Below are 26,044 nucleotides of genomic sequence, written 5' to 3' on the forward strand. Positions count from 1 at the left end.
TCTATCTTCATAGACATCTAAATCCTAAATCATCACATAGTGTATCTTGTCTCCGCCTGATATATTCAAAAAATGTACGACGACTACGAATGCGAAACATGCTACCGAACCTTTGGTTCGCAGCACGCAGCCTCTCAACACATGAACGCTCTTGATCATTGGGCTCCACGATACAGTTGTGAGACTTGCCCCAAGCAATTCTTCTCCGAGAGTGCTGCTCAAAAACACATGACTGCCACTGGTCATTTTGAGAACTATTGCAAGGATTGCAAGAGGAAGTTCATCAATGAAAATAATTTGAGAATGGTACCTGCTCTTATTTTTCTCATGGCGAATACTGCAACTAATTGGGGAATATAGCATTTAAACTCGAAAATCCACCGCGGATCCCAGATACCCTGTCCCTTCTGCAAAGTCAACTATACTAGTGCAAGTGGGTTAACTCATCACCTCGAACGTGGAGCTTGTCAGAATGCTCCTTTTCTCAACCGTGAGAAGATCTTGCAAATCGTCCGTCGTCAGGATCCGAACGGCATCATCACCAAAAAGCAGATTGAGTGGTACAAAGAACAAACCACTGTGTATGAGGTGACCAGTCAGGCATACAATGGCTCCGCTTGGGAGTGCTATCTATGCCATCGAGAATTCAATGCTCGACAACATTTGACTCAGCATCTGAATTCGCCAGTCCACAAACAACAGGTTTATCATTGCCCAAACTTCAAATGTCCGAAGGAGTTCGTCACATTGGCCGCACTGTTCAATCATCTGGAAAGTGAAACTTGCGCCTACATGAAGTTCCAGAGCGTTCAGAAACATGTTCATGACATTGTCACAGGACGGAAGATGATCGGCTTCTAGTGGATGTGGGTCGTTGACTGTTTCCAAGGAATCAATTATTACATCCATTGATATTCCAACCTTCAGTATCGGTTCACGGTCGCAGCTCCTCCTGCATGGCTATTTCAGCCATACTATCTTCGGACTCCAATCGCTACTTTCCGTGATTTTGCTTTTTGCTATTCTGCATACCTACCTGACTGTATGCATCATCGAAGTGCGGGAATACATTTTCGATAAGACTCAGGCCTATTCGTCTTGCACGCCACGTTCAGAAGGGAACTTCATCATCCTTCTAAATATTCAGTTTCCCTTGAATATTGTCATCTTTGTTAAAGTACCTGATTAGGGCACCTGAGTCACACCTTTTCCATGAAATTGTTACTAGTAGATGTTATACGCCCATCGATACCCAATGATTAGGTATTGTGACTTCTATCAGTGATGATGATAACAGGACTATCATGGCGATGTGACACTCAGTTGATTTCACTTAGCTAGGTTAGTTCCAAGTTTTCCAGGCGTATACTTAGCTATGAAGTGAGACTGTTTGCTGTTATTTTACTGGCCCTCACCACGACAAAGACATGTTATCTGGATCCGACTTCCAGCACTCTCCATTTTGGTAGCACTGTGGGTACGGGATTAAGGTTACAACCTTAAAATCTTAAACTCACCTCGCCCTTTGTTCAGTCTGCCTGAGGTCACCTACCTGAGAAACCTTGGAGATCCGCTTGAGATTTTTAGTAATCAAGACTTATGCATTCCTGTGATTTCTTGAATGATCTGCTAACAAGGTCAAGTAACAAAATAAAGCTACAGAATGAATGTCCTGCTCCCATCAATCGGTTTAACAATTACTTAAAATCACAAAGGTGTATAGACAACTCGAATGTCCAAAGCACCCAGATATTGCTGACATTCAGAAATCTCTCCAAGACCATGAACACGCAATGTAAGCAACTCCAGTCCACCGTCAATAGAAGATACCTGCTTCTTATCCTTGATCTTCTCTTTTGCCTCCAGCAACAATCGAAGATCGGCAGCATCAAAGGAGACAGTCTGAAATTGCTGATTCATGCAGTTAGGGATGTTTATTGACAATGGCAGGCCATTGTCGAGTATATACTTGTTAACCACAGCATATTCCGTGCGGTCGTAGCCGTAGTATCCAGCGGCTTTCATGTAACTTTCGAAAGTCATCTCATTCAGCTTTGAATCATACGTCAACATACATTAGGCTGCGAATCATCAGGTATGGTGGCACGTACAGCTTTGATCCGAACCCTCAAAGATCTCTTCCCGAATACAGGATGCTCATCCACACAATCCTTGAATACGTAGTCATAATCTGTATCGACGTTGGAGCCAAGTGCGAGCTCGTGAACTATAAGATTTTCCTTTCCGGTGCCTGGATCAATGAATGATTGCTCCACGTAGATCCTGGGGTCGATGTGATTCTTATCCTTTTCCGAGATAAAAGCTGTTAATCCTACGTATTTACTCCGAAAAGCCGGGTTGGACTCTAGGACTTCAGTGTCATCTGCTTTTTGTCAGTTTGATTAATTCCCCTTGTTACCTAAGAAGGGTGATCTACCTGAGACAAATACCTTCCGAAATTTACATCCTGGAACCTCATTCCTCTCACGGCTCCGATCTCGACTGCGACTGAATATCGTCAAAGGGACACCACGGTTATAGCTCTGGAAGATCCTCGCCATCTGCTCGATTGGCCGGCTGATGGATTTGCCGTATATGACCTTATCCATTGGTATCTGTTTATGAACATACGACAAGTTGATTTTCTGTGGAGGGGAAGATGAGGATCTTGACTTTGCGATACGGCTTGCTGATTTTATGCCGTGAAGGACAAGGTTATCGTTCTGGTCCAAATCTTGGACTGTTGCAGGTTGCGCCTGAGTCTTCATCTCACTTTTGCTGTTTTTAATCTTTCTTTACTTGGTTTGGAGTAGTGTGATAATCGTAAAATAAACGGTAGAACATGAGTAGTTATAGACGCTGTTGTAAAGATGGCATCTTTACCTGGTGAGGTATTTATAGCTGATAGCTTAGAAATTCTCCTAGAATACTAGTTGAAGCTAGGTTTCGTATTTTCAATGCATCTCACGACAACTAGAAAATCATGCCCACAATTTCCAGTTAGATGCATGGATTTTCAAGAGAAAGTCAGCCTGAGACAACGCAGCCACAGGCGCTAACATGCAGTAGCCCGTTATCGGGACCTTTTTATAGAACCATAGCCATGCATCAAATAAGTCCCCTTTTGAAACCAATCAGAGCATTTGAACCCAACCTACTTTGTAGCGACCATTGGGTAGAAGTTCATGCTCATATAGTTTTATTGCATACGTTGAAGGTCCTGACCCAGTGATTTTCTGAATACCTTATGCAACACAGCCACTTGTGACTACTATCTAGAGATAGAGCCATGAGGGGGGATAAGAACTAATTTTCTCTCGACAATGCAGAGAAAGAATAGTTAGGTGTGAAACTAGTAATCTGGGATTTTATCTATACCTACGTACCGGATTTCCTTTGACCCTCTTCGACTTTTCCCTTCCGTTTTAGTGCTCACCCCCTCATCGCTTTTACTCCTCTAGCATGGAATCATACAAGATACTGATTGGTTAATGTAAAGAAATCGGCGAATGGGATCATAGGCGCAGTCGATTGATATCGTTCAGTAATAGTGATCAATGATCAGCCGCTTGTAAGTATTGATAAGGAGAATCGAGATGATTCGATACGTTGAACCTCTGTGTTGCTTATCTTTTTCTCTTCTTCTAGTTACGTACGACTATGATCTAATGCCTCGGAATCACTGTTGGAAATAAAATCACGTGACTAGCAGAATACAGAAGTCGAACTACCGAACGGCTCGCAAATAATTCCCTGAAGGGCGTGCTTTTGGTGAAATTGTATTACGTTTTAGTTCCGACAATCACTAGCCATCACGTGACCTTATGATCATGTCGAGGATTAGGTAAGCTAAACCTAATCAAGGAAAGCCTACAACATTGATACAAGGAAAATTCGAGAATTGAAGTCACAAGATTGAATCTACGAATCAACTTTACAGCTCTGTGTCGAGAATCTTCTATTTGAGATTGCGTGGATGGGATTCTCAAGCATAAATAGTGTCCAACAATCCCCTCAAGATGTAGATAGAAGAGTGCGCAGAATAAGGTTAATATCAATATTTCCACTATAAAGATATCTTTGAGTATTAAGCTTAACTGAGTTTGTGCTAGTGCACTGCAAGTTCCGATAGATCATGTCGGAACGTTGGTTTACTAGAGCGATGACTAAGCGAAGGCGAGCACTAACGTAATTCACCACCGAAGCGGCACCACTACCGAGCCGGCATTTTTTCCCGAGCGCGTACGCGATATTGATTTCAAATCCCAATTTTCAAAGCCACATACAAATTATATACAAAAATCTAACTACTAATACGACTAGGGCATTGGTTAATTCTATGCCCCATAACGTTACAACCACTGCAGCGATATTGGCGGCGTACGACTGCTTGAGAAGCTGGGAGCTCCGGCTCAGCCGGAGTAGTAGTAACAGCATGGGATGCCTCAACCTGACCTTGTACGAGCGCTTGCACTTCTTCTTTAGTAACCGCTTGCTCAATAGATATTTGCTTTTTAGATTTTTGGCGCTTTTGCTTCTCTTTCTCATGTGCAGCTCGTAAATCGTAGTTCTCTTTCCGTACGAGTAAAACATCATTCGCTATCATTTCGTAGGCTTTTGACAACCGTACAACTGCCTGATTGATTTCTTGATTTTGGTTGCTTTCTGTACGCTCATTTATACGTTTATTGATTGTAGTCGACTGGCGTATAAATTGGCGTATATTTTGAGGTGTTTGTAAGCAGGATGATGCCGTATTGCTTGATCGACTTGGAGGGGGGGTTGGTGTCTTCAATCGAATATTAAGCTGTTGTATAACTCGATCTGGATTGAAAGGCACTAATCCAGTGGCTGCGAAGCTATTCCAAATAGTTTGAGCTTTATATGCCACTGTACGAGCCTGTGGAAATGCTGTTAAGAAGTCCATTTTATCAATATGATTGAAACCAAGCCTCATTCGTTGCTCAACAAGCTGCCCATAATGTCGCTTTAAAACAGCAAAACAGCCAACATCAAGAGGCTGTAAGAGATGCGAAGAATGAGGTGGCATACAGACTGGAATAATATTATTCTCAGTACATATATGGTCAAATTCTGGTGTCAAATGGCTTCCATGGCCATCAAGAATCAACATTCGATATTTTCCAACCGTACGACCATTAATATAGGGAATAAAATGGGTTTTAAGCCATTCTAATCCTATCTGATCTGTAGTCCAGCCATTATCGCTAATATTGATTCGCCAATCATCTGGAGATCATCAAACCAGCCTTCTCGTACGTTTTTCTTTGCTTTGAAATCACGTACGAAGGCACAGCCCATCCAGTTGAATTTGTTGCCTCAATTGCAGTCACCCATTCTCGATTTCCAGGCTGTAAAAGCTTCGGCTGAGCATATCGATCGCTTCCAGTAATAACCTTTGCAGTTGCACAGAGTCCCATAGCAAAGCCAGTCTCATCAAAGTTGAATATATCTTCCGGTAAGATGCCGTACTCAGATATAGCAGCTTGTACGCGATCAAAATGTTCTTGTATTATCTTTGGATCTTCGCATTTAGCACGTTCGTAGTTGTATTTCCTTGCGATTTGGAATCGATCTCTGGACGGCGTTTAATCAGTTTAGTTATCCAATTTTTTCCAACTTGTGGTTTGCCATGTTGTGAAAGTATATAATTAGCCATTTCTCGTACAAGAGAATGCCGGGGGGGTAATCCACGTCGATCTAAATCAAGCACCCATTTGACAAGCGATTCCTCTTCATATTGAGTCAATTTATGGCTGTTGGCGCGTACGAGAGATCTTTGTTGAATACCATTGAGTCTATCTTGTAAAGTTGTCCGGGGGATCTCGTAAATCCTTGCAGCTTGAGCTACACGTTGAATTCGGCCATTCTGTAAATCGGAAATTGCTAATAAGATTCGTCCCTCTTGCTCATCTAAATTTTTCCGGTTTTTATTGCGAATTGGTGGCATATTGACGTGTTGAATAATATAAAATCAATATCGTGTACGCGCTCGGGAAAAAATGCCGGCTCGGTAGTGGTGCCGCTTCGGTGGTGAATTACGTTAAACAATACGTATAAGGAACTAGGTCTATTTTCCGGCACTCCTCTCCAACCACTATCTAGGAGTATTGAACCTGTTTTTATATACAAGATTCCATAGAAGTGATATCACCAAAGTCGACACTTGTGCAAATCGAACTTTCTAGAGATAGGCTGTAAAGTTGATTTGTAATGTTCAATATCGCGTCGGAATGTGATGCCAATTCTCGAAATTTCTTGATACGCAAATCTTGCCCTATTCCCAAATTGGTTTAGCTCATTCTGAGTTCCAACAGATCATATTCTTTACAATTAATCAACAGCGGCGTCTGTACCTCATTATAGGGCATGTAAATTCACTATGCTGCGTCTTAGGGGGGGGGGGTCACGGGACTGCCCGCCATACAAATAGACGTCGGTACCGCATTGGGCCTAGCGTGATCGTAGCAAGGACATCAACCTCGCACGACACGGATCTCAGATAGTTAGCTAGACTTCTCAATATCACACTCTCTCTAGCCCGTCATCATAAATCCTTGTCTTTGTAGATCGCAGATGTTTGCTACCTTCGTTCCTTTATTGGATTTGTTGTACGTATCTCACTCTTGAAGTCACGGCCGTGCCTGCCCTTTAGATTGCAGGGGGAATAGCTCCCGTCTAGCAAAAGTCTCAGATAAACTGCTGGTTTAACATGGGGGTATTTGTCAGATTATCCGGATTTCCAGTAAGAGGACCCTGTCACCAACTGTGAAGCGAGGAGCTGGGCGACGACGACGATTAGCCTGCTCAGTACAAACAGTTTGAGCGGACTTAAGCTCTTCCCGTAAACGATCCCGTAAATCCGTATAACGTGCCGCAAAAGCATCAGCCTGGCACTCATCCAACTGTATTGGTATTCCAGGCGCCCATCGGCCTCCCAACCAAGACGCGCATGATAACCAGAATTGGCGAAGAACGGGGTGAGACCGGTGGCTGTAGAGGGATAATTATTCTGAGCAAATTCGGAATCCAGTCATCTTGCTGCCAGTCTGCCAGGAACAATAAGCACGCAAATAAGCCTCCAGAATCTCATTCATTTTCTTCGTCTGTCCATCAGTTTGAGTATGATCCGCCGTTGACATATTGGCCTTGATTTCAACGCTTTGCAAAGCCGATTCCAGAAGCGGCTCGCCGACTGAGGTCCCCGGTCCGAAATAGTCGTCTCCGACAAGCCATGAAGTTTCCACACTTTCTGGACGAATAGGAGGGCCGCATCCTCCGCGGTAATATTTTTTGTGCAAGGAATGACGCATCTTCGTTAGGCGGGCAACGATGACCATGATTGAGTCGTAACCCTCTTGACAGTGGAAGCTCGATGATAAAGTCGACTGATATGTGACTTCAATGCTTCATTGGAACAGGCAGAGACTCCAATAAACTTTGATAGGTATCGCGAGAGTACTTGCAGCGTTGACAAGTCATACAGTTCTTGATGTAGCGTGAGATGAATTTCGTCATACGATTCCAAAAGTAGTTGCGAGAGAGGATCGCGTATGTCTTACCCACCAATCACGCGCAGCACTCAAGACGCACCGAGGTGTCAGATAATCTGGACTACAAACGAGGCAGAGAGACTTGATGTTCGATCTTACAGGTCTAAAAAGGCACCTTAGGTCATATATCTGGGAACCGAGATTTCAGCCCAATGTTTACCCCTCATGATAGCTCACAAATCACCCCGCCAAAGATGTTTATAAAAGCCCAGCTTTGAAACTTGATGAACAAAAAAGAACAGAACTCAATACATACAATCTTGCTAGTCACTTCTTTTCTTTGATACTAGTAAAACACTTTTCAGGATTGGCCTGGAATAAACCGACTAATCCGACACGAGGCTGGCCGCTGGTTTGCCGCCGAAGCGGAGCAGGTAAAGAAACTTGGGGACGACGAGACCCGGAATCTAGTTGAGATGCCGAAAGATGGTTGTCAGGCAACCAACAGATATTGTCGTCAGTGTCAAGGCGTTGGATATCGACTTCGCCTTTTCCGAGGATATCCCCTACAAAGGGGTAACGATTGGCTAGCCATCTCACGGCCGGGGTAGAAGCCCTTTTAAGCGCTTCCACGGCGTTGTTAGAATCCGTGTAGAGGGTGATTTCGTTGTGTTCTTCCGTTAAGCCAGGATTTAGATTCTTTTGTTCTCGTTAAAATAGATACGGGTCCGGGCCGCTTACCGATTACGTTAGTTAACCGTACCTTACCTAGCTTTTTTAATTTGATTGGCTATTAGCAGAAAAAGGCTCCACACTTTGTAATACTCCAATAACCTCTTCATTCATAGGTATTCTTTCTTAATTCAGCTGTAAGATAAAGCTACAAGTGCATACTCTGGGGATAAGTTTTCTAACCCATCGATAGGGCGAGATATTCCGATCTGGATATATCTCGCATCTTTGGTTTTGATGTTCCAGGGCAGTTATTCCCCACTAAAAAACCCCTCAGATATCCTTTTGACGTACTGAGCTCAGAAGATTACTTACACGTTGACTACTATTCTATAATATGTGTTATACGGTTGTTCTTATATCCATGGATACATAAAAGAAATTACTCTTCTCATCCAGCCAGCTAGTTCCGGATAGCATATGAAGCGCGTATCAATCCCATAAGATGTCTATCTCACGGTAACAACAGACCGGAGGGGTCCTGGCAACCGTGGAAATACCTATGAATACGAAATAGGATCATCTCTTCATCCACCTTACCTATGTAATTTTTGGTCCAGCATGTTTTCTCCAGATTCTCAGCTCCGCGTCCGACGCTCCGACCATCCGCTCAGTTTGCCAGGATTTTGCTATCAGCATCTTGATCGCACATAATGTGATGCCTATCAGAACTAGTAACCATAAAAAGCCAAAATCATTGATTCCTGTTGTGTATCTCATCTATACATGTCTTTAGTTGGTGCTGCAGCGCTTGCTATTACACCTGTGCACATACAACAGAGAAACAGCCGATATTCAGCTTAGTCGCATTTTGCTAGGTAGCAACTTTTAACATGGCAGCTCGACCCAACCATTTCCTCGCTGGAAAGCGCATTATCGTCGTCGGCGCAAGTTTCGCCGGGTTATCTTTTGTATTAGCTTTAGAGCATCTTTGGGGCCCCTCTATCAAACTTCCCACAGTCACGGTGTATGAGCTAGACACTCGTGACAAGTCTGTCGAGAAAGACCCATACGTGTTGAATATCAATGGCGCCCGCCAAGATGATGGATTGGTTGCTATTGAACAACTAGGTTTATTGACTGAAGTCTACAAGCATGGGACCCTCAATGGCGGCGACATTCGCGTGTGGTCTGATAACTGGAAGTGGCTCTCATCGATCAACCCTACCGCATACGGCAACCTGCTGGCAGCCACCATACGCATCACACGTGGGAACCTGAAGCGTATTCTTGTGGGAAAAGCTGAGACCACCGGAATAACCTTGAACTGGGGATTGGCCTGCACGTCGGCTGAACGTCTCCTAACAGGGGCGATTCGGGTCACCCTCTCCGACGGTACAACACAGGATTGCGACTTCCTTGTTGCTGCAGATGGCGCAAACAGCAATATCCGAGCTTGCTTCCGACCCAATGACATGAAGACCGAATACGCTGGTGCAACCCAGATTGGTGGTATCTCACATCTTCCGGGCGGAGTGCCCAAGCCTATTGACAGGGACTTTGGGTTACAAATGTCCTCTGGCGAAGGAGTCTGCTGTATCTACAATCCATTTGATGGAGAGAGAGTCGCCTGGGCTGTAAGTACTGTGGGACCGGAACGCAAGGCGAAAACCGACTTCACCGCAGAAGAATTTCAAATCTTGAAAGAAGAGGCCCTGGATACGGCTTTCATGTTCCAAGAGCCCTTTAAGACTGTCGTCCAGGGCACGCTACCTGGTACAGCGTTCATTCGACCGGCCAAGGAGAAACACGCTTTTCGGCACGATGCAAACCTTACGGGAGTTATGTTCATCGGAGACGCCAACCATATCCTCAGTCCCTTTGAATTTGTAGGTGCGAACTTAGCCCTAAAGGATGGCTGGGACTTGGCGGGGCAGATTTGTTGTAACACTTCTATGAATGCTGCGGCTGCCTCCTATGACCGGATCAGCATTCCTCGCTTTCAGAGTGCCTTCGATTTTTCGCACGAGCGTATTCAGTTCGGACATTGTACCGGGAAGAAGTGGCTGTTTTATAAGTATGGGATGGCTGCTCAAAGAGGATTGAAACAGATCCATTAGTTGTTACTTTTGGTCTTCTTAGGATGTCGTTCGGATTATTGGATAGATGTGTACTGTAGAGAAATCAACCTCGTAAGTCCCGAATTGCCTATTACATGCAGATTGTATAGTTTTACGTACCTGTCTGGCGAATAAAATGCCCATAGACCATGTGAAATGCCACTCCATCAACGTGGTCTCGTTCGGTTCGAACCATGCCTACATTTTCTGTTTACCAGTACTTAGCTGGGTTCTTAGTTGAATTCACTTCATTAATACTCTATCACTTTGGTCATAACATGTGTATGATCCAAACAAATCGCACCACACTTCTTGCACTCGTCGCAGATATCAATTTTCCCAATGGTGAGCGATATCTGGATTCTGGAAACATGGAAGCTTGACAAATGTCACATTCAAGGCCAGTATATTCAGTCTGCTCATCCACCAAAGTTGGAGGATACACGATTTGGATGGCACCGGCAATCTAGCCTTTACATGCGTTCTTGCAGTTAGGCACACGCCTGGGTAGCGGCTCTTTAGACGGCAGCTAGCTACAGCGGGTATATCAATCCTACTACTACCCATTTCAATCTAACAACAGCAACGCTAGCAGATGGATAATATGCCCATGAAATCACATAAAATACCTAGCAATTGACAGGTCTAGTTTTGATAATTGAACATATATATCCAGATATATTTTCCGGCTCCAAAAGCCAAATTTCCCAAACTGGCGATATATCTCCACTTAGGGCAGTATTGAAATCTTGACCGACTTCTTAGAGTGAATCTACTTTCTAGTTTGTCAAGCCGCAGAATTTTAAGAGTACGAGCGTACAAGGGGAATTAGATCACCTAGAAAGGAGGCATAACACAATTTTTAATGATAATAATCAAGGTGAATGAGTACATTCATATCCAAGAATCTCCCTCCGATCCGTATCATGAACACAATACATAGACGAGGTTCACAATCAATGACAACATTGAAATGATTTAAGTAATAATATAAATAATTTCAAGGTTACCAAAACCCTGCAATCCCCTCCCATTCAAGAATCTCAATATCAACAGTCTGCCTACGTATCCTACGAGGGCTTCCATTTAGCCACACTCGTACAAACCCACTCCTCGTCTAGACTCGTATCACTTGCATTCTGCGACAGGAACAAATAAGCACTCATCCTATCCATAGCAGTAGAAAGTAGAACCAAAAAATATACCAGAGAATAACAACACCACACATTCGCCGCCTGCGCACACTGCACATTCTGATCTGCTGGAACAGCGGTACCTACATCATCACCAAATCAGCACACTCTCATCGTTCTCCCCAAGGGCAAGTAAAAAGTGATGAATACTAACAACTCGTAACCCCCAAAATCCTCCCATCCTGAAACCGACTCTTAACACTATTTTCATCACAGCAATACGGTTGTTGCGGTAGACCAGACCCATCTTGAGCGAGATCACATTTCCAGGGCCCTATTTTGTGTTGTTTGGAGGGTGCGTGCGATGGGGATGCGGTGATCTCGGGAAGGAGTTGGCTGGTTGTTGTGGTTATGAGGAGGGCGGTTGTTGTGAGGGAGAGAAGCAGTGATGGGAGTTGCATTTTTGATGCTTTAGGGATTTTAAAGGCCGTTTTGTTGAGTGTATGTAGGTGGATAACAGTTTCCGTTCGTAAATTGATTGACACAATCTTGTATATCTGTTCTCCGATTCATGAAAGAATTTATTGCATTGGATAGAAATAGAGGACACCTTATAATCCCGACTTTGTAGAGGTTTCATCATTCCTTGTTGCGCGTTGATACGCGTGATGTCCAGGGACTGGAATGTCGAGCATCCTGCTCCGATCGAATGAATCACCGGCCTATCCCTTAGGGATATGAACGGTGCATCTCGCATTTCAATTTGTTTCAAGGGACCTTTCTCTATGTGTAAAATGCGATTTACAAAAGAACTACGTAGTCCTTTACTATCCATAGTCTTGTCATCACTCATTATTCATCTACCTGGGTATCATATACATAGATCTAGTGTAAAAACAATCATAGATCAAAGACATAGCTATGATTCCATAGCTTTCTCCTGCTGTACATCCGCTGGCTTCTGTTGCTGTTTCTGCTGCTCGGCTTCAGCCAAACTCTGGCGTTTGACGTACTCAACTAAAATGTCCATTTCTTCCTTCTCTCGTCGAAGATCATCTTCGTAACTTTTTTTAGATTCCTTCAATGCATTCTCCATTTCTGCATCGTGATCTGCAGACACAGAACTGCGCGGTGGTAACTTCGGTGGGTATTTTCGTTGTTCTTTGCCTGCTTCATCTGCCGATTTCGAGCGGGGTTGCGATTCAGGTGCATGGATATGGTTCGATTTTTCGACTTCACTCACAGTACCTCGTGCTTCGCGCTCCCTTTTCTTTTCTTCAATCACCCGCTCAGCTTCTCGGATACTTGCCTCCACTGCAAGGCTGTACGCTCGTTCCTCTTCCTCACCATCTGCTTTCGCATCTCTTAATTCTGTCATACTAGCTCGCAGGGCACGTTCAATCATTTCATCCTCGGTATCATTTCTCTGTGACGTTGCAAGCACCGAATGTCGGATGGCATGTTCATACTCATCCGGAAGCGCTGAATCAGGTGTTGACGTCCTTGGAGGTGGTGAAGAATTAGAGCGGCCACGAAAGAGCTGGCGCAGTGATTGACGACGATTTGCCCTTTCCGCTGCTTTCACTGATTCCGTATCTCGCTCAGATGCAGTGTTTTCGCCGTCTTTGCTCCGGTCTCCTATAGTTCCTGACCTGGCTCTCTTCCCAGTGCCGTTGCTCTTCTTACGGTTGCGTCGTGCATTTCTCTTTGCTACGATATCTGCTTCATAATATGACCAGTTCATCAATATGTTTTCCTTCTCTTCTGTTGTGCAATTCGAAAGATCAGCCAGTCCTTGGGCACATCGGGATGCCATGATGTAATTTTCCACACTCTCGCCAAACCGTTTCTGAATCTCTTTGTAAATCCCGCTCATCGGGTAACCAGTCAACGACCAGACGGCTATAATCAAGTTAGAACAATGTCCCCTACGGTTTCGAAAACGATATGTTGACTCACCTGCCGCAGGCTTGAAAATAAGACCACCGATGCCCTTGGTAATGCCTTTGATAGCGCCAACAGGACCTTCTTTTATAACACCTTGAACCGGTTGAGTCGCAAGGCCAGATATACCGTCATAGAATCCGTATCCAAATTCCTGAACAACATGAGTACATATACTAGCATAGTCGGGGATCGATTGTCAAGCATACCTTCCCGGCCGCCTTGAAGCCACTTTTGATACCAGTTACCTTTGGTTGCTCACGAACGGTATCGTCACCGTATAGTAATGGTGCGTTATGAAAGCCTTTGGCGACCGCCATTGTAAAGCTTGCGGGAGCTCTGAGACCAACATTTACAAGCTTCGCTGCTGATTTTCCTGCGGAAACGATTCCGTCGAGATCAATGTCGTGGATATCATTGATCGTACGTGCATGTTTCCTAGTTCGGGTTTCTTTAGGTAAAGGGAGGGAATTTACACTCTGAGTTTCCACTCGAGTAGAATCATCAAATAGTCGATCTGTAGTCGGTACAGTGGAACTATGGAGGTCTCCCGAAAGCGGCCTTGAAGTAGACCCTTTCGTGGATACAGTACTAATCTCCGTCAAGTTCTTAACAGAGTCGTCATCGCTGAGTATTTTGGCACGTGCTGCTGTAGTCGGCGAGCCAGCTGGACTTTGACTTGCTGATTTTCGGCTAACGCTCGCAGGGGACTGAGAGCGTGATCTCGCTATTCTGGTGTTCAGACTGCGTTTAACATCTATTGACAAATCTGCAAAACCCATGAGGAATTCTTCGATGCTGTCTAACATGGCTGCACCACCTCCAATGACAGGATCGGTAGGGTCAGCTTCAGTCATGTACTCTTTGGACCGATACCTAAAACAGTTAATTCTTAGTATAAGACAATCTTGAGGGATGCTTACAATTTCACATCATCCAGTCCCAGCTTTCCCTCCACATTAAGCACAGCAAAAGCCAGAGCACTCAACCGAACCTGTGTACGTTTGATCCGGAAAACGGCCGTACGATCCGGGTCCAAAGAGCATCGCATCTTCTCAACATTCAAATGATTCTGAAAGGATATAGCACCGTCTTCAGAACCATGCTCTGCTTCAATCTTTGCCGCAAGTGACGCCGCTTTTTCTGATGTTGCTGGTTCTAAAGCAAATTTGATAGCATCGGCTAGTTTTTCCGCTGTCAATTGCTTATATGGAATAGGCTGGGGTCCTGCACCTGCTTTGGCAACCATAGCCCCCCAAAAAGGTTGATCTCCGAAGAATGGTACAATGACGGTGGAACGACCAGCCGCAATACCGGCTGCAGTGGTCCCGGCACCACCATGGTGCACAACACAAGATACGCGATGAAATAGCCAATCATGTGGACAATTCCCAAGCATGAAAACACCTTCTGGTACTCCTAGCTGTTCTGTTCCAAGACCACCCCATCCCTTTGACACAAGGGCACGCTGTCCTGTGAGACGAACAGCATCAAATATTAGTTGCGTCATATGGTTAGGGTCATCCACCACAATCGATCCAAACCCAATGTATATGGGGGGTGGTCCTGCGTCTAGAAAAGCGGCCAAGTCAACGGAAGGAGTGTAGTTGGACGCTAGTGAAAGAAAGTAGAAGCCAGCAATATCAATATGGTTACCCCAATCATTAGGTTTGGGAATCAGAGCAGGTGACCTGGGAAGTTAGTGTCTAGCATCCACTCACGTATGGCCTATCGTACATACCAACAATATGTATGCGGTATCTTCAACCGCGCTATCATCGACGGTGCCCACATCAGACTAATCGGTGCGAGCCCTAGACTCTTTTCACGAAAGCGATTAATTATATCACCCAGTCCTTGCCAGGTCATCATTTCCACAATTGCATAGCTGACATAATTCGTAATGCCGGCGTCTGCATTTGAACGGTTGATCGAGGCAAGTGGATGCGGAAACGCCTGTGTGGGCGACCATGGCATGCTACGCAAGATCATTAGCAGAAAGCTAGCATCAAAAAGAAATTCAACATACGTGAACATTATATGAAGCGGTATCCCAAGTTTCTCTGCGCAATGCACATGAGCAAAGCTTGGGGGATTGGCAATGATCGCATCAGCAACAAATGGAACATTCCCTCCATGAAAGTTTTTCAAATCGGTGTTCCGGTCCGAAACAGGCATACCAGTACCATCTCCAGCTTCAAAGCACGACCTCCAGCAGCCTGAGATGATCGACGCAATCTCCATTCGGCGTCGACGAATATCGCCGTTTTTGAGCGCATCGAAGCCTGGCATAAGTCCCGGGTTTTTGACCATAAAAGCCATCAACTCCATTGGGTCACCGCCTATATTGAAGAACTCCAATCCATTCTCCTCGACGAAGCCCTGGAAACTTTCATGTGTTGCTAGTCGAACTCGATGGCCATGGTGGAATTTCAAAACTCGTCCGAGTGCAATGAATGGTTGAACATCACCGCGGGATCCAACAACCTGTATCACAATATTCAAAGGCGGAGGATTCTGGTCGCGTGGCCTGTCTCGCGAGGGCAGAATCGGTGCAGTAACCGTGGTTGCTCTTGAACGAGTTCCGAACGTGGGCAATTTGAACATGGCCCGCAGTCGCGACGTGGGCTCATCGATATCAATATTAACTCGACCCTCGTCTGAAAGCGAATATGAATTAGAATGAAGCTCCGAAGTATTGCTCAAAAGATCACTGGAGAAAACTCACCGTTTATCGAAGCTTGAGTTTTCAGGCCCTCATTGGCAAGGTCCATACGCCCATAAACCTTACTGTACACTGGCATCGGTATTTCCTCCCCAACCGAAAAGTCTTCATGCGTAGGTATCTGCGACAAGTCATAGCTGGCTGCCCTACCGGTGTGCCCACCGGATGGATGCGGCAGAGCCATGGTGTAGCTATACCTCCAGCTCTAGTTCAACTGGTGCAACAGGTAATTTTGACAACAATTATACCAGCATCTCACAGCAGAGATTGCTTATAAATAGGACCCAAGAAAGATGCTATAGTGGGGTTAGTTCTGTGTCTTGTGAGAAGTTAGACAACTGTCAGTCTATCGGCTGTCGATCATAAACCAGATGCGCCACTTACCAAACACCCATGCATCCCGTATTTCCAATGATATCAAGAAGTATTTATCAGTCATGGGTTAAGTATGTTGATTAGATACAACAAAATAGCACAAAGAATAAGCACAGAAAGCAGATTTACTGGCGTAAAATGTTCGAGGGCGACGGATACGGCACGGGCAGATCGTCCATCGATGACATCGAAGGCTCGGAGGAGGAATGTCGGCAAGAATGCTTGCCGAGCCTCGAATATCCACTGGTCATTAGGCGAGCAGAGCAAAGATCAGAACTACACAAATGACAAAGCGAAGATGTTTCACTGAAACAACGACAACACATACAACGTGAGCAAAGAGTTGAAGCTCTACGTAATCATAACTAATGTTGATTTGGTTGCGTCAGCGATGAGGTAAGCAATCCCCATGTCTGACTACTGCTGTGGCCGTGCGAGATGTGTAAAAGTGTGGCGCAGCCATGTTTATTCTGATTGGCCAAGACAAGGGAAGTACATAAATCTGGGCTGGATCGGGCCGAGTACTGCTCTAGACAAACTATTCGATATTTTCAGCTGAGCTACGGCTGTCGGCAAATTTTTACATTCAATTCTGTCTATACATGTATTCCGGAGAAAACAAACCACCAGCAAGATGTCACGGATGTCATAACCAACTTATCTCGTCTTAAATACCGTTGGCAGCTTGCGTGGCTGCTGCAACTTCTTCTTCCGAGCTCATAATCTGCACCTTGATAGCACCCGTCTTGGGATTGGCTGCTGTCTCAAAGGCTTTTAGGGCATCTTCAATAGGGTATCGGTGGGTGACCAATTTTCGCAAATCAATGACTCCATTCTTGACCAGTCGGATGGCCTTGGGCCATGTGTTTGCGTATCGGTACTGATATTGCAGGTCGATTTCCCAGGTACTGAGACGCATAAAAGGGACTTGCATTTCGTTCTTGCCAACACCAATCACAAATACCTTCCCACCGAACTTGACACTCCAGATGGCCGAGGCAACACTGCTTTCCACACCGGTACACTCCAATGCCACTTGTGGGCGAATGGAATCGCCCTCGTTGTCATTCAAAGCAGCCAGAATTCCTGCTGCATTCTCCTCTGCATTCTTGTCGATCTGAACCTTATAAGTGCGCGCATCCGGAACCAATTCTTTTGCGAACTTCAGTCGGCCCTCGTCAATATCTGTAATGACTATGGGTGTGGCGCCAGCGGCTCGTACACAGAGCAACGTCACTAAGCCAATAGGACCAGCTCCAGCAACGAGTACTGGATCACCCAATCGCACACCTGCGCGATCTACACCAGCCAGTGCAACACTAAGGGGTTCCAGCAAAGCGCCATTCTCGAAGCTCATATTTCCAATCTTATGGCACCAAACAGCCGGGTGATTAACGTAACGACGCAGTAATCCATCAATAGGCGGGGTAGACAAGAACTCCACATTTTCGCAGCCGTTATAGCGACCAGTGAGGCAAGGTTCGCATTTGTTGCAAATGATGTTCGGTTCTACAGCGATACGGTCTCCGACTTTGAGGTTGTTGACATCAGGGCCGACGGCAACGATAACACCCGCCGACTCATGGCCCAGGATATGGTCGCCATTGACTATCATGGGGCCGATACAGCCGGCATGCCAGAAGTGGACATCTGAACTACAACCGACACAGAGTCAGTAGACTGGAGGAAAGTGACAAATACGCGAAACATACCCGCAAATCCCAGTACTTTTGATTTCCACGGTGACTTCACCAGACTTGAGACCCTCGCCTTTCTGCACCTCTTCTAACGTAGGTTTCGCGTCGGCAATCCAGAGATCATGTTTGGGGTTGGTGTAGACACCAATATTTGGTTTTGAGACAGTTGTAGTACCGACGGTCATTTTCACTCTGGTAAATTAACCGTATACTAAGATATCAACACAGAAGGCACTGAATACAGAAAAAAGACAGCAAGGAAAAGTGCAGCATTTATACACAGAAGAAAAGCAAAAGGTAATGAAGAGAAAAGAAAAGAAAAATGGAGTGTATCAGGTGAACAGGAAATAGCTTCTCCATGATTGGAGCTATTCATTCGGCCACGATAGGAAGGAGCAAGGTGGGTTTGCAATTATCCGCTCGCGGGGAAGGCGCTGTGCTTGCCCCTCCATCGCTCTTCCCTCCGGGTAAATTCGTACATGGTTACTGTGACTTCTCCCTGGATACTATAACTACAGCCCTTGTCTTCCTGGATAATCTGTCAATTGAGCCTCGCTATTCTATCTCCAGAGGACTCTATCGCAACTAATGCACGGCGTATATCGATGTTACCACGATTGATTGCAGACATCGACAGGGAACAACGGCGCATCCACCGATCCACCGGGTAAATTTCGAACGTTGCAGGCATACTCCACAACGACCTCGGACTTTGTCCATAGCTCCTATACACATTATTTCGTCTTTCCAAACTGATCGGCCAGGAAAACTATCCGATCCATTTTTTTTCTGGCTGTTTAGAGAGAAAAAAATGGAGCTCACGAAGGAGAATAACGAGAGGATGAAGAGGACGACTCGGGTAAATTCCCGGTGGAGAAACGGTGGGATTTATACCGAAGTAGCACGTGAGTTTCACAGTGGTGAATCCAGGGCTTTATCGGGGTAGGATAAGCGGAAAGAAGGCTGGAATCTAGATGTTTGGAGTCCTAAAGTTTGAATAGAAAGTACGTACCTCCCAATTCAGCCGGGAAATATCAGATATGGTACAGTCTAAAGCACAGTCCGGAACAATGCCACCGAAGCCCTAAAACACTAAAGCACTAACCAGCCGCAAGCCTATGCCATCACTATGCTGGAACCGACCAGATCATCACACAAGGACGTGGGTGATTTGAATATTCTCATCAAGAATATGCAAATATGGCAAGAGGATGAGATGGAGGTAAACTTGCGCGTACTAGCCGAGTATCTGCGCTCACAAATAAGGGTCCATTCTCTGATCATACGGATCACGAGTCAAGTCTAACATCTGATAGGGTTAGTTGAACTGAATTCTAAACGTACCTAGGCAGCGATGAAGGAAATAGAAGGCCTGCATTTTCTATGTACTACCGGTATAGTACTTTCCCTACTATTTTGACGATAAAACTTACGGTATACCTAGGTATCTTAGTATAATTGACTAAGTCTAGTATAGCCCTCATACCTCTTTACACTTCTCCTGGCTTTCCTGTGCCGCTATTCTTGCTCTCCTTTCCAGAATGGACGTCCATACCCACCAAGTTCCAAACGTCATCAACGTAAGTGGGATGGCAGAGGCTCAATATATCCAAAACTTTCCCTCCGAAATTTCCTCAGGTCTCCAGTTCAGAATGGGGACAGAAAATGAAGTAGCAAGATATGTGACAGGCAAGAAGAACTTTGTGACTAGCGAGAGAGTCTTGAGCGACAACGAATCTTGCTGCGTTGTACTCGCAATATTTGTGTTGATTGCAGCTTGGGCATGTGCTGTCATGATGGAGAGCTGTTTAAAGAAGCGCATTACAGATTGAAATGCAAGGTCAGATTTCTCTCGCTTACTGTGGCTGCTTGGGCGTCGACGCGGTCCTGGAAGAACTAGATATCCGCTACCAGCAACTCTATTCGTCTCCGGAGTACTCACGGCGTACTCCTCTATCGATTTGAAAAAATCTGCCCTGGGCCGCTGCAGAGGGGTCCAGACGTGAGTTTCTTCCTTGGAATGAGGATGTAAGCTCTCGCAAACCAAACCACATAGGTCGTGGAGTGTCTTTGTTCTTCGGCGCAGGTCTGCGAGCCTCGTTTTCGCTCCCGTCGTCGCAGGCGAAAGACTGATATAGTCCCCTTCCGCCGGGGTTTCGTTCCTGCTCGCCCATGAATGGAATCGTGTTCGAACCTCTACCACTCTCAAGTTCTCTTTGATGCTTTTGTGCTCTTGCTCGATCAGGCCGCTCAGGCTAGTACTAAATACTAGCGCTGGGAGCATTGGGTGGCTTGCCATCCCCGCCAAGGAGAGCAAAAGATCCTGAAGCTCAGGAACTTGACTTGCTCCAACAAAATATATACCCTGCAATATACCAGTGGCGGAGCTGTGCGACCACGCAGCTGCAACTTTGGGATGATTGCAAACCGAGTAGCTAAACAGCGGGCCGCTGTCGGGCCCTTGGCCGTCCACAAAGCGTGTCGACCCGGCAAAGCAGGTCCAGTTCCGCTTGTGCGCTACTTTGATACGGAAATGCCTCAAGAGTCTGTCCAGGACCGCGTGAGATGTGTTTGATCCTTTCCTTGTGTGTACTTGACCCACACGGGCCGTAGTACGATTTAGGATTGGCGCGTCGATGTCGATGAAGTCTGCTGAGCCATGCGTCTAAAGCGAGGTAGAGACTCGTCTCTGTCTGTAACGCTGTCTGGCTGGTAGAGCTCGTCCAAATCTCGGTCACATCGATTGTGGCTGTGTCTAGAAGTATGCATGGGTCCCAGACTTGGTATTGATCATTGATGAACTTGTAAAGGGGTTTCACCGACTCAATGGTAATGAACTTCCAGCTTTCAATGAGCCTGGGGTTTATAAAAGATCCAGAAGGTGGGCAGGGTTGAGGCTCTGTTGATCAGTGGAAATAAGAAAGATAACCTTCCATTTTCTCGCTGGAGGCGGTGCCCCTTCCCCTGGCCACGCGCACTAGAATTAGCTTAGCTTTGGAGCAGCCAAAATCGTGTCTGATAAACAGCGTACCTTGTCAGGCGCTTTTCATCCTGTCGTAGCGCTGCCAGTCTTTGGCAAACGGTCACCAATTACTGCCGCCAAGAACCCTATGATTGAGCCAGCCTTCGGCGTGCATCTAGTAAGATAGCTATGATACGAGTATCATATCGGTTGCGGAAGTCGGCCTCCTTAGCTCACATACAGGCTAAAGGCTGTGGTGCATGTTCAAAACACTTTGAAAGCGAGATAACACGAGGCGACCACTAGCATCGCAGTTTCCGCTCTCGCAAGGGCAGATGACACGACAGATAGATGCTTATTGGCCATTTGCTGGTGAGCTGAATGTTCAGCCTTTCATTCGCATCCCAGCTGTCTCGGAGTGAGTTATGTTTCTAACCCCCTAGAAAGCGGCTCTACGGCGGTCGCAGCAGAAATACGATACTCCAAATTTTCAAATCAAGTGTTTTGACCAAGGCAGAACATTTAATGGCCCCATAATTACGCATCCTCATAGAAATCTTAACAACTATGTTCAGGGTACAGCAGGTTTCTCGCGAGAAATCTGAGAATTTCTCGAGCATATTAAACTCCGATTCTGTCGGGGCTACTGGCACTTTTCACACGCCACAGTCAACAGATGAAGTACCTCGGACTGCACACTGGCGTTTACGAGTTGAGGTAGGCTCTCAACATAGCTGTCTATATACCCTTTAGACCTAACGAAGTAACAAGTAGAAAGAAACGGGATTAGGAGCTGACGATGATCCACTAACCTGAAATTACTTCGCCATTGTCGGAAAGATTTATGAAAATGGAGTCAGGCAGTTCCAGTACGACCGACGGCAACACATCCCACCCATTTACAGGGCCTTGGAGAGACATTACACTCGGAGGAGAATATAGACTGGTGTAGTGTGTCCTACCTCATAGTTTCCACTCTTGGAGTGTCCAATCTAATACCTTTTTGTTTGTAGCGAAAATGCTGGATCCTACCAGTTAATACTCAATAACTGCCAGTTTTTCGTCGCCGACCTTCGGATCACTATTGAGTAGAAATCAGTTTTCCGCGGGTTTGAGGACTTATTTTAGGCCTCGGCACGTGCTGCTGTCTTGCATAGTATCATGTCTACCCTAACAAAATAATCCTGGTGTCTGTACAGTAGTGGTTCATGAATCTCGGGGGTCATGGTCGTCTGGTCTTTGGTACCAAGCGTCCGACGTGGTGGGTGGGTGTCTAGATAGCTTTAAATGAATCGTAATAACCCTTTAAACTGCGACTCAGGCCGCCAGCCGCCAGAGGAAAGGAATCCCCAAAACAGGTTACTCTCCGAATACATGTGGTAAGCCCCGGGATCATTTTGTGTTGGGAATATCTTCTCGGGATCATCTTCCGGGGAAGTGGCTGTACAGTATATAGGATCCTTGACATAAATTGGCCCTGATCCTAAGATGCATTGTCTTGAAAGCTTGTTAACAAGGATATGTCCTTCTCGAATGTCGGAACTGGGCGAATGAAGGACACCGAATTTGGACAAACAACCATCCATGCATTAGCGCCAAAGCATTCCCCAGAGCCCGACAATTGCAGTACAAGCAACCAAGATGATGTTGAGGACGGGTCTTTGGAGCGATTTCGGGCGATTCCATCAACAGTACTGAAACATACATAACCCGGAACGCAGACGAGTGTTTATTAGCACACAAAGCAGAGGCGGGAGGAGAGACCAGGCAAGGTCCGACATGTTCATGGACACAGAACAGCTATTAGGACTATGAGTAGAGGTGCCCATGGACTTGCAGCGACTTCTCACCCGTGACCAGATTTGCTAGAAAATAGCAGAGCAATCCCCAATTCAGCAGGAGAATATCAGAGATGATACAGTATGAAGACAGTCCGAAACAGTACCGCCGAAGCCCTAAAACCCTAAAGCGACGGGTAAAGCCCTAACTAGCCGGAAACCCAGGCTGTCAGTATGTCGGAAACGGCCACACCATCACACAAGGATGTGGTTGGTTTTAATATTCTTATTAAGAATATTCAGTATTGCTAATTTAGACTCAATGATAATCCTTGACGGAATACCTATACATTAAATAAATCCCGAATTATCTGAATGCTCAACCTATATACATACTAGGATGGACCTCCATTCTGCGCCAGAAACAAAATATCTTCCAAAGAACCATTCATCACAAACCCTGACTGCGGAACCGAGGTACCACCTATATGGTCTCTGTCTTTATCGACGTCGCCGTCATCCGCGGGATCAGACCAGAACCAACGACCTTGAAAAGTTGAAGGATTAGAAGAATACTGCATCGGACCAGATATATGTTCTCCTTCCCTGGGCCGATAGTGAAGGTTGCCGCTGCGAGTGTCACTCGGCTGAGAGCAGTCCTGGTCATGGAATGCTTGAACGACGAGTCTGTGAATGTCTAGAGGAAGGCCATCGCCGCTTCCGTTCCCACCATTGTTATCTCTATCTTCTCGGTAGTTGTCATTTGGACGGTTGGTGGTAGGTCTCGCATAGTTAGTCTTTCCTTCGTGTGGATTAGATCGTCCCGACCGACGATTTTCCTGCTCGAGCTGAAGCAGTAGTTTCAAAATCTTTACACCTCGTTTGGCAATCATGCTTGTCTCGCTTTGGGACAGAATTTCTATTATATCGTAGACCAGTTTACGATGCTCACCGTATTCCGAGTCAGAAGGTGCGCGGAACCGGAGATCCAGACAAAGAATGATCTGTAGAGCATGGTAAGTCGGCTGAATTTCATTTCCAAGAAAGGTTACAAACACTAGCTGCCACACTAAAAGCATGATAGATCCACAAATCAGGTCCATTATCCTTCGCAACCTGCTTTTGAACGCGAATAATTGTCTTGGAGGCCGCAATGCAAGTCTTGCGGGTGAATTCAAAAGCAGGGTTCGTAAAGCTCTGCCAAAGGAATTTCCGATGGATCATGATGATCTTGTGCGCAGAAGTTATTGTAAGACAATGTCGAGCCCAGGGCACATACTGCGGCCAGGAGGGTTCCAAAGCTGCACTCTTCAAACATGAGGGGACACATTTGCTGACCAGTGTGCGCATTTGCGTGTCGTATCGAAGCACATGCTCGTATTTGGTGTACGTTGTGTTTGATCTGGAGAGATCATCATGCAGTCGGGGCATGAGAAGGGCAATGTCGTAGAGGAAACGGTGGTAACTCATCGTTGTAGGGACATCATCAGACAAAGGGACCATATCCTCTTCCATACAATTACATGGCTTCTCCGTATTGAAATCAAGTTGACGAATATAGTAGCTTTCCGAGAACGGGATGGAGAACCAATCCTGAACACAGAGTTGTGTCCAAACTCTCCTTCCAGTTTCTCTTGTTATCGTGTTGGATGGATGGTCCTGCTTTACATTCCCCAGTCTGTGGAAGCCCAGACTCTGTGATATCCTTATTGCTGTTGCCAACATGACTGAGTGGCTATTTGAATGGCCCAACACGTGCGCACTGATAGTCATCGTCGCAATACACTGAACCGCATAGACGGAGTGGTTGGCTGTGTAATTAGCCCGGTTCAGACAGACCAGTGCCGCTTTGAACCATCTCTGAGCAATCACTGCGCGTTCTGAATCTTCAAATCCCCAAGAACGTGCCGTGAGCCTAGGAGCGCAGGCCATGCTACCAGCGAGGACAGCAAACAACAACCCAACCCATTGTAGATCTATTCCAGGCTGGTCAATGAGTCCTCGATGTTTGTACAGGAATGAATCAAACTCGCTTTGAAATACTAGGCCATGGAATGACCCATGATACCAAAGTAGGCAGTTGCAATGGTACTCGACAATCGGCACAATGCTCTGTTGTTCGGGAAGCAACAGCTGAATAAGTGATAGCGAAGATTCGTCTATAATGTGCAATGGCGATATTTCTAAATTCGTGGCTGGATCCTGATCGAGTGCCACGTCTCCAGAGAACTGAGCTGATCTGCCACCTAAATCGTGGCCCACGAAATCTTCAGCATAAGTCGAAACTTTCCGCCGACCCCAGGCTAAGAACTCAAGGATAGTAGCAGCATCCCCAGCTTCTGCAGATCCAGGACTTGGCAGAGTATTGGTAAGTAAGCTCTCTTCTGGTGACAGGAGGCCTCTCTCTGATGGGGCGTGTGTTGCGAGTGTCGCTGCCTCTGGCGATTCTACAGAAAGGGAGACGGTTCTTTCAGTGGAATCATTCGGTGAGGATGCAGTCCTAACCGCCCGGAGCGTCTCTTGCAATTCGCGAATACATGCGGTCAAATTGTCTGCCAGTTTGGATGGATCGGCTGTTTCGCTATCAGTAATCCGGGGTAATCGTGGATTCCCTCGTCGATGGGAACTGGACTGCTCATTTCGGTAGCAAGAACTTCCCCTGCGACAGGTATAAGACTCTGACAGACAAAAATGCAAGAGCTCTTCTTGCGTGTTTCTTACCGGCGTGTACAATTACGGCAAGGTAGCACCTTATCACATTTGATCTTGCGCCTGGTACACTCGGCGCATGCTAGTCTTTTCCGTTGGACGGAGGCATTCATGGTGGACGGATCCGAGATTTGAAAGGATACAGCTTCAGACGGCATCCGAATCGGACGCAATCTCGGACAGAAGGTGTATATGTATATTGCTCATAGATATTGTGAAATCTACGCCGTAAACTCGGCCGAGCACACAGACGATCTATGAATGATAGGGAGATAACGCTGAAAGTCCTTATCGCTCTGTGTGGGGTCTTATCAACATAGTACTACCAGAAGTATCACAACACAAGTCTCAAGACTGAACGTCCATAAAGAGCCGGTTAGGCATGAATATCAATTGTTTAATAACATTTGAGTTG

General features: G+C 45.9%; 8 protein-coding genes across 8 annotated transcripts, besides 3 other annotated features; 2 read left to right on the forward strand and 6 right to left on the reverse strand.

The window, feature by feature from the left end:
- Nucleotides 1-72: 72 nt before the first annotated feature.
- On the forward strand, nucleotides 73-861 carry TSTA_086310 (zinc finger protein, putative; the record flags this gene model as incomplete). The annotated part of the gene is made up of 2 exons (XM_002478318.1): nucleotides 73-306; nucleotides 361-861. 2 exons carry the CDS (start codon nucleotides 73-75, stop codon nucleotides 859-861), a joined length of 735 nt encoding a protein of 244 aa, XP_002478363.1.
- Nucleotides 862-1,707: 846 nt separating this feature from the next.
- On the reverse strand, nucleotides 1,708-2,768 carry TSTA_086320 (uncharacterized protein; the record flags this gene model as incomplete). The annotated part of the gene is made up of 3 exons (XM_002478319.1): nucleotides 1,708-2,052; nucleotides 2,112-2,383; nucleotides 2,438-2,768. 3 exons carry the CDS (start codon nucleotides 2,766-2,768, stop codon nucleotides 1,708-1,710), a joined length of 948 nt encoding a protein of 315 aa, XP_002478364.1.
- A 1,342-nt stretch (nucleotides 2,769-4,110) lies between these two features.
- TSTA_086330 (uncharacterized protein) lies at nucleotides 4,111-5,971 on the reverse strand (the record flags this gene model as incomplete). Its single annotated transcript, XM_002478320.1, has 3 exons — nucleotides 4,111-5,228; nucleotides 5,308-5,596; nucleotides 5,716-5,971. 3 exons carry the CDS (start codon nucleotides 5,969-5,971, stop codon nucleotides 4,304-4,306), a joined length of 1,470 nt encoding a protein of 489 aa, XP_002478365.1. The 3' UTR covers nucleotides 4,111-4,303.
- Nucleotides 4,442-5,926: a mobile genetic element.
- Nucleotides 5,972-6,751: 780 nt separating the features above from the next.
- On the reverse strand, nucleotides 6,752-7,361 carry TSTA_086340 (uncharacterized protein; the record flags this gene model as incomplete). The annotated part of the gene is made up of 2 exons (XM_002478321.1): nucleotides 6,752-7,014; nucleotides 7,091-7,361. The coding sequence occupies 2 exons, from the start codon at nucleotides 7,359-7,361 to the stop codon at nucleotides 6,752-6,754; spliced, it is 534 nt and encodes a 177-aa protein (XP_002478366.1).
- A 37-nt stretch (nucleotides 7,362-7,398) lies between these two features.
- Nucleotides 7,399-7,581: a mobile genetic element.
- Nucleotides 7,582-9,079: 1,498 nt separating this feature from the next.
- Nucleotides 9,080-10,365, forward strand: TSTA_086350 (monooxygenase, putative; the record flags this gene model as incomplete). The annotated part of the gene is made up of 2 exons (XM_002478322.1): nucleotides 9,080-10,263; nucleotides 10,329-10,365. The coding sequence occupies 2 exons, from the start codon at nucleotides 9,080-9,082 to the stop codon at nucleotides 10,363-10,365; spliced, it is 1,221 nt and encodes a 406-aa protein (XP_002478367.1).
- Nucleotides 10,366-12,358: 1,993 nt separating this feature from the next.
- On the reverse strand, nucleotides 12,359-16,292 carry TSTA_086360 (UDP-glucose,sterol transferase, putative; the record flags this gene model as incomplete). The annotated part of the gene is made up of 7 exons (XM_002478323.1): nucleotides 12,359-13,341; nucleotides 13,399-13,537; nucleotides 13,593-14,259; nucleotides 14,307-15,074; nucleotides 15,125-15,361; nucleotides 15,413-16,043; nucleotides 16,112-16,292. 7 exons carry the CDS (start codon nucleotides 16,290-16,292, stop codon nucleotides 12,359-12,361), a joined length of 3,606 nt encoding a protein of 1,201 aa, XP_002478368.1.
- Nucleotides 16,293-17,150: 858 nt separating this feature from the next.
- On the reverse strand, nucleotides 17,151-18,365 carry TSTA_086370 (xylitol dehydrogenase XdhB; the record flags this gene model as incomplete). The annotated part of the gene is made up of 2 exons (XM_002478324.1): nucleotides 17,151-18,138; nucleotides 18,196-18,365. 2 exons carry the CDS (start codon nucleotides 18,363-18,365, stop codon nucleotides 17,151-17,153), a joined length of 1,158 nt encoding a protein of 385 aa, XP_002478369.1.
- Nucleotides 18,366-18,461: 96 nt separating this feature from the next.
- Nucleotides 18,462-18,502: a microsatellite.
- A 4,813-nt stretch (nucleotides 18,503-23,315) lies between these two features.
- On the reverse strand, nucleotides 23,316-25,742 carry TSTA_086380 (uncharacterized protein; the record flags this gene model as incomplete). Its single annotated transcript, XM_002478325.1, has 3 exons — nucleotides 23,316-23,924; nucleotides 23,977-25,579; nucleotides 25,642-25,742. 3 exons carry the CDS (start codon nucleotides 25,740-25,742, stop codon nucleotides 23,316-23,318), a joined length of 2,313 nt encoding a protein of 770 aa, XP_002478370.1.
- Between the last annotated feature and the right edge of the window lie 302 nt (nucleotides 25,743-26,044).

Source organism: Talaromyces stipitatus, genomic scaffold (assembly GCF_000003125.1).
Source record: "Talaromyces stipitatus ATCC 10500 scf_1105507295527 genomic scaffold, whole genome shotgun sequence".
NCBI classification, from domain to species: domain Eukaryota; kingdom Fungi; phylum Ascomycota; class Eurotiomycetes; order Eurotiales; family Trichocomaceae; genus Talaromyces; species Talaromyces stipitatus.